At 38.3% G+C, this 7,390-nt stretch overlaps 1 protein-coding gene across 1 annotated transcript; it reads left to right on the top strand.

Annotated features, from left to right (window-relative positions):
* Positions 1–1,199: 1,199 nt before the first annotated feature.
* cbln4 (cerebellin 4 precursor) lies at positions 1,200–3,757 on the top strand. Its single transcript, XM_034536559.1, has 3 exons — positions 1,200–1,466; positions 2,510–2,626; positions 3,560–3,757. The coding sequence occupies exons 1-3, from the start codon at positions 1,200–1,202 to the stop codon at positions 3,755–3,757; spliced, it is 582 nt and encodes a 193-aa protein (XP_034392450.1).
* The last annotated feature ends 3,633 nt before the right edge of the window (positions 3,758–7,390 follow it).

Genomic DNA, 7,390 nt, shown 5'->3' on the forward strand with positions numbered 1-7,390 from the left:
ATAGTAGCTGCGGTGTGACAATTCTCATCCTCAATTAAACACTTGCACATCTGCTAAACTATCTACAACTATAATATTAAATTATAGTTCTGTCTCGGACACAATAATGTACAGACCCAAGAAATAGTCACATGCAAATTTGCTGATATCACTTCACAACTATATTGTATCAAAGTCGATGTGTAAACTGCTGTGGGTGCCAAATGATGTAACTCTTTGAAGGTCAGTTGTTAATGATCTTTTGTTTTATTGGGAGCTGGAAGTGACACAAGCACAGAGGATGTTCTCAAATATGATATATTATCTGATGACACTTTGGAGGACTTGATGAGCAGCGTGATGCTGAGTGATGAAACAACCAAGACCCAAATGACCAATGATGTTCACTGACTTCTGTGCAACACACTCTGATGGTGGAGCTTTACATTTCTCCTGAAAGATTGCCAGCACCTGTGCAATGCGATTATGAGTCACTACAGTGACACCCAGCACAGCCAGAGGACTGGGAGGTCTGGGAACTAGAAAAAACGAAAATATGTCTCAGTTCTATACTTCTAGATGATGAGAAATTATATTTGACGGATTTGTTCCTGGTTTAGAGAAAGTTAGAGCTGACCTTGTGTTTCTTCCCAGCTTTATTAACACGGGCACTTATTTGATGTAAAGCTACATGAGGTGGAAGCTATTTTATGGACAATTACAGAATGATAAGCTTTTAACAAATTACGCAGGCACAGTTAATTACAACTTCTAGCACATGTGCGTGCGTAAAGTGGATGGCTGAGCGCGCACATCATTGCGGGGAACCGCTGTTGTCAGGCGCGTTAGTCGGAGTGGGAGTGAGGGCAATGGACGATCTATCGAGAGATTCGCCTCTCACACCGGAGCAGCCCTCTCTGAAACACATACTTGTGGCTTCAAGTACCTGAAAATGAGAGGCAGACACAACAATCGGTGATATCTGTGTTTTCCGGTTGTTTCGTTTAGAGATCTTTTTTTTTTTTTGTCGTTGATATCTCACTTGGATATGGCACATCTGGATCTAATAAGATAATTTCACAGCGTCAGACGCGTCTGCGTCGAGGGGAGACCAGTGGAGGGACTCGGAAACTTGTGTGGTGCAGGAGACGGTCTGTCTTTTCGAATCGGCACTGCCACAGCGGAGAGAGAGAGAGAGAAAGAGAGAGAGAGAGGGAACCATGGCGAACCCCCTTATACTGGTGCTCAGCTGGACTGTGATCTCTGGGGTGGCGAGGGCTCAGAATGACACGGAGCCCATTGTCCTGGAGGGGAAATGTCTCGTGGTCTGCGACTCGAACCCGACCACGGACTGGAAGGCTTCGTCCTCTCCTCTTGGCATCTCAGTGCGCGCCGCCAACTCCAAGGTGGCTTTCTCTGCAGTCCGGAGCAACAACCACGAACCGTCGGAGATGAGCAACAAAACGAGAATAATCTACTTCGACCAGGTTAAGACGATTTTTTATGAACAATATTGTCCAAACAAAAAGTGCTTAACTTAGAAATGTATCCTTCTCATGATTTATGTCAAAACCTGGTCTAATGTAGTCCTTTGTTTTTTTGTGGTACACCTTCATTCTTTTAGCTCAGTGTTGACTTGTTTTGCAGAACATTAAAGTTGAATTGCAGTTAAGTGTGCAGCTGCACCCCTGAGGTTAGTTTGAGGCTAGTTGCAGTTGGCAGGTGGATCCCGTACAAGTGCACATCACACGCAGGCGGGTTTGAAAGTAACTGGATCATGTTTGAGAGCGCATCCCGCAGAGCATCAGTTTGCCTCAAACTACCCCGTCACGCGCGCACGCGCGCACACCCTCACCTACTCCCCCCTCCCCCCCCAAAAAAATAAAATAAAATGAAGCAACGAGATTAGTCATCCAGCGGTGGGTAGAGTAACACTATCACTCAATCTTCTGGCCTCTCATTTGAATTATATAACATTATGGTTCGCTGTCAACACACTGCAAGTGATCTGATTGGTGTGAATCATGTGCATGCTGTTGCTATGAAAGCAACACTTGTCAAAGGTCGTGGCTGAAGTTGCAGTGGTGTGTCTTTTTATTACAGGTGAGCTCCAAGTGTTTGAGACTCTGAAGGTATACAGGAGGAGCTCGTATTGCCTTCATGAATCACGACCCTAAGAAGTTCATTTTAATTTTTCTATAAATACTGCACGTCTAATATGATTGTAGGGTGTTTAAAGCCTATTAAGAAAAATCAGGGTTTTTGCTCCAAATTTCATCAAGCATAATTTTGGGTTTATTGTGTATATTGGAAAGTTCAACGCTGGGTTGATCCAGGAAGGTTGCATTGAATATTGAATATATAGTGTGTTGCATTCAGTTGTGTGTCCGAGCCGGGGCGAGCCTGGAAGCCAATGAATCCTGCGCTGCATTGACATATTTAATCCCAAAGCCCCAAAGTAAACACATTGTTAAAATGCTGCCTATATAAACACCGTTGTCACAATGTGTTTTTTCTTCCTCTCTCATAGGTTCTTGTGAACATAGGGAACTACTTCACATTTGAATCAGTATTCTTGTCCCCAAGAAAAGGAATCTACAGTTTTAACTTCCACGTCATTAAAGTGTACCAGAGCCAAACCATACAGGTATTGTTTTTGTTTACTTCACAGAGCTGTGCAAATGATTTGGTTGTACACATGCCTTAGTATTGAAGCAATAGGTCTTCCTTAGGAACAGTATGGACACAATTGGTGTGGGGAGGGGGTTAAACCAGATGTTTTACATAACAAAATGAAAATAAAGACCTCCCCACAGAGTTTTTACTACCTCTTCCCCAATACCTCAAAGCAATATAACAGTATTGATCTCATTCAACTTTAAAACTAATAGAGGCAAAGCATAAATAATCTAACCTCAACATTCACTTTTAATATTAAAGTGTGTTGTGGGATATTGATTTTCATTATTTTTGTATTTGTTTATTATTTATAATGAATCTAAAAGGGGAAATAGAAGTAGTGGCATCGTTTGAGTCACTTCTCTAGTGTGCCAAAGGTGTAGGAGAACTTCGATGGCTGATGCAAAATTATAAAAACACAAATAGCCCTATTTAGAGACACGGTTTGGTTTGTCCATTCCGGGCTACTGTAGAAACATGGCAGCCGGCTATGTGGAAGAGGACCAGCTCAGTATATAGATATAAACGACTAATAAGGAAACAAAAACACAACCATTCTTATTTTCAGGTAAATATACACTCAAGAAAACTAACTTATATTCTATTCTATTTCTAGAATATAAAAATACTACACGCTGTTTTTCTTTATACAAACTTATTGGCTTATTGATGAAAACAATGGCTGTTTGATTTTCTTGACTACTTTTCCTCTGCTTGTATAAGACTAAATTCTTTATCCAAAGACATAAACCCCTCTTAAACCCCTTTTCTTTTGTGTGTTCTCATCAGTAGTTGCATAGTAATTGACACTGTTACGTATAAGATGTAAATTCTACAAAAACATATCTTCAAAACTATTTATTTTCCTTTCCCATTGCTAATTTTTGTTTCTGTTGCCCAGGTGAACTTGATGTTGAATGGGAAACCAGTCATCTCTGCCTTTGCGGGTGACAAAGACGTAACTCGTGAGGCGGCCACCAATGGAGTTCTGCTCTATCTAGAAAAAGAGGACAAAGTCTACTTGAAGCTGGAGAAGGGGAACCTAGTTGGTGGATGGCAATACTCAACTTTTTCTGGCTTTCTTGTGTTTCCTCTGTAAAAAGAAAAGAAAATAATGTCTCGTCACTATATAATCAAAACATGGCTGCTGCGTACATTGGATCTTGCCAAATTGTTGAAAAAGTGCTGGAAATGGATCTGAACACAGAGAGGAAATACGACTTTGGAAATCGTTCACATTCACTGGATGTGCTGAGTCCCCGTCAAGATGAAAGAGACTCGAAATGTTCCCCATTGCTACTGTATGTTCCTGTCACTCAAGCAGCCTGAGAGAGAAACGCTACAACATCCCAAAAGTATTTTTACCATTTTGACTTGTCTGAATATATTTAGCATACAGATTTTTATCATGGCAACTGTTGCATTCGAGTATATCTGCCTTTTGGTTGTAAACTGTAAACGCTTGTGTGACATCACCAAAGTATTCACATTGTAAGTGTTGGGGGCTCATTGTTCTGAGGTAAAGAGGTGCTGATGGTGACGTCACCTTGATGGAACACATTCATTTGAAAAAAAAAAAAAGGGAGGTCAAAGCTTATTGAAAAGTGCATTTAGTGATCATGGATGGATTATTTAATAAGCCTGCTGGCCACAGGGCCCCCCAACCCCTTTGGCCCCTGGGCTTCATCTGTAATGTCACTGAAACACTCCACACTACTTCAAAGCTGCCAAATGACTGAAGAGAGGTGAACATTAACCACAAACACACACAAAATGACTACAAGAAGATACAAAACAACCACAAAGACACACAACAACACAGACGAGCAAAACGACCATAAAGAGGCACCAAGCGACCACAAATTGATACAAAACCCCTACAAAGAGACGCAAAATGACTCCTACGAACAACTGGGCGCTGTGGTCTGCTCTCTCAGTATGGGGGTCTTACTCAGACGCAGAGGGGTCGGGAACCTTTTACATGTCTGTGCCCATTGTGTCATCCATCCAAGATCAGTGTCCAAATGTGACTATATTTCTGATTATTTAGGCTGCTGATATTGATACGTTGCTTTAGATTAATTATAGTGGCCAGTTTACTTTGCCTGTCAACAGTGTCTTGTTTGAAATAACATTAATAAACCTCCAATTTGTTTTGCCAAATCCATTTTGGGGGAAAAGTAATTCTCGCCTGAATTACGTGGCAATGTTATATTCATTAACAGCTGGTGGAGACCCAAACAGAACTAAATTACATTTATGGTAATGTTGCTTTGAATCTGTTGAAATGGGAAACTGCTTCCTAACAAAGTAAGCCAAACCCACTTAAAATGTGATAATACAACATTGTTTACAGTTTGTTTCTGCTGCCCCCAAGTGGCCAAAAAATCCTGTTATTTCAGGTTTAAGGTTAGTTGCCCCTTTCAACATTAAACCACAATCTCTACCCTGATGTTGTTGCAGTACAAGTGGATATTGTCAAGGAAAACATATAGAATAAATTGACAAACATTATGTGACCTATCAGATACATCAATTAAAAAAGGATTTCTCATTATGTTAATAAAAAACACAATTCAGGCAGCATTAAATGTCTCCCTAATTGTATTGCTGTTGAAAATGAATAGTTTATAAATGTAATTTCTACCTGTGCATTTACAATATACCTTGCACAAGTCAGCTTGTGGTTTATGGACCGTAATAAAGTTTAAGGGACATCTTATAACTTTAACTAGTTAACATGCAGATTCAAAAAAAGATAACTGTCACTGTTGGTGAGCATAAACAGCTTCCACTGGGGAGCCTGGGATAAGGGATGAATTAATAAACTCCTTAATTGTTGCTCTTGAGCTCAATGTGCGCTTACAATATGTGAAGACTCTCCCCTTCATGTCTACAGCTGAGTTACTGTCTGCCTTATTGCAATGTGTGCTGCTGGTGCAGCGTGACGCTGCATTGGTAAAATCAACCCAAAAGCTCGCTGAGGCTTTTCTGGAGAGCTTATTGAAATCATTAATTCACCCTGAAACATTAATATGCACACTCATCAGCTAGAACTTCACCGGCTGGTCAAATTTAAGTTGCTACTTCTTGTTTGCTAAAATATTTTTGTCAGTGACTATTAAGTTGCCCTAAGGGAATTTTTTTTGTGGAACCAAGAAACATTTTGATGGTAGTGATTTTTTACTTTTCTGGTGTGAATAAAGAGGCAGAGGTAGGAATGACAACACTTCAGACTTCACTACATCATTGTTCAAGGAAACAGGGCTAAAAAGGCACTCTCTCATATTAATGTTAAATCAACTTGCTTTAAATCATCACACTATATTTATTTTAACTGAAACAATCTATATTTTCTGGATCTACGTCACTTTACGTTTGTGTCATAGCGTTTGGCTCATAAAGACTTTGGAAGCTGGACTGTGCGTCTAAAGTATCTTGAAAAGCGCTATATAAATTAAATGGATTATTATTATTATTATTAAAAGGAAAATAGTGTCAGTAGGTAATAACGTTATAACTTTGTATGTAAATGATGCAAATGTAAATATATGAGTTATATAAAGTTGTGTCATGTTGATTAAATGTTCCAATTAATGTATTAAAGAATTATGGTGATAAATGATGAATAAAAATTATGATTTCTATACAGTGATTTTTGTTTTTGTTTTCATTGGCCTTGCATCCAATAAGCTTTGGCAAGTCTGATAATCAGAGCTCTTGTGGCTGTTATTTGTTATGGACCAACATTAGTTTTTAGGGTAACACCAAGTTGCATTTCATTAATTTAAAGAGACAAAATAAATGAATAGGACAAGAATACACATTAGTAACAACACAATGAACCTTTTGTGTATTCATCTTTTAGATGAATGAACATATTCATCATTTAGAAATGTAAAACTAGTTATTTATTTCTGTAATTTCAATTCAAATGAATAGACACTATAGCTCACTCAGCCTCCATACAGGAGATGACAGTATGTGATCAATAAACCTGATACTAACATACATGTTAAGGTTGGACTAAGTGCAGACTAATTCTCTGATTTATTTTACATCTTAATTTTTAATGATCTACAGTGTGTTGAATGTATATAAACAATTTAATTAGTCATCAAACCATAAGGACTTCTGCAATTTGAATAAGTGTTTGAGATGGAAAAACTCATATTTTCCATGCAGCATCAAAGAGTTGAGACAAAGCCAGTATTGTCACTTCATATTTGCTGCAATAATATATATATATTTTCTCTCTTTCTTCCTCGTTTTATGTTTGTATGATATTTCAGAGTTGAAAAGAAAAATCCATTTCATGCACATGTTGTGGTCAGAGACACTGTACAAAAAACATTTTGGATAGCTTAGTATTCTGAGGTTGCAGCTATATTTACATTTTAACAAACTACCTTCCTGGTACAGTTTAATTTACAACAGGATCATTAAGAAAATATTACTGTCTTAAACCTGTCAGTTGTAAGACATAAAATGTATTGTCGCATTGTGTGAAAAATTAATGTTATTGCACTGCATTGTATTTACTGTGTGAGTACTCAAGCTCAGACTTTATTGAAATATAAACACAATGTGCACTTATGTCCACACACCAGGGATATCTGATTTCGTCATAGCACATTAAATATGAGCCTAAAGTTGATTTTCCTTCGTTGTTTTGGAAGAGAAATGTCATGTATTTTTAATTCACCATTAAATGTTTACAGTTGTATTTTGT

This window comes from Cyclopterus lumpus, chromosome 7 (assembly GCF_009769545.1).
Source record: "Cyclopterus lumpus isolate fCycLum1 chromosome 7, fCycLum1.pri, whole genome shotgun sequence".
Taxonomy (NCBI): Eukaryota; Metazoa; Chordata; class Actinopteri; order Perciformes; family Cyclopteridae; genus Cyclopterus; species Cyclopterus lumpus.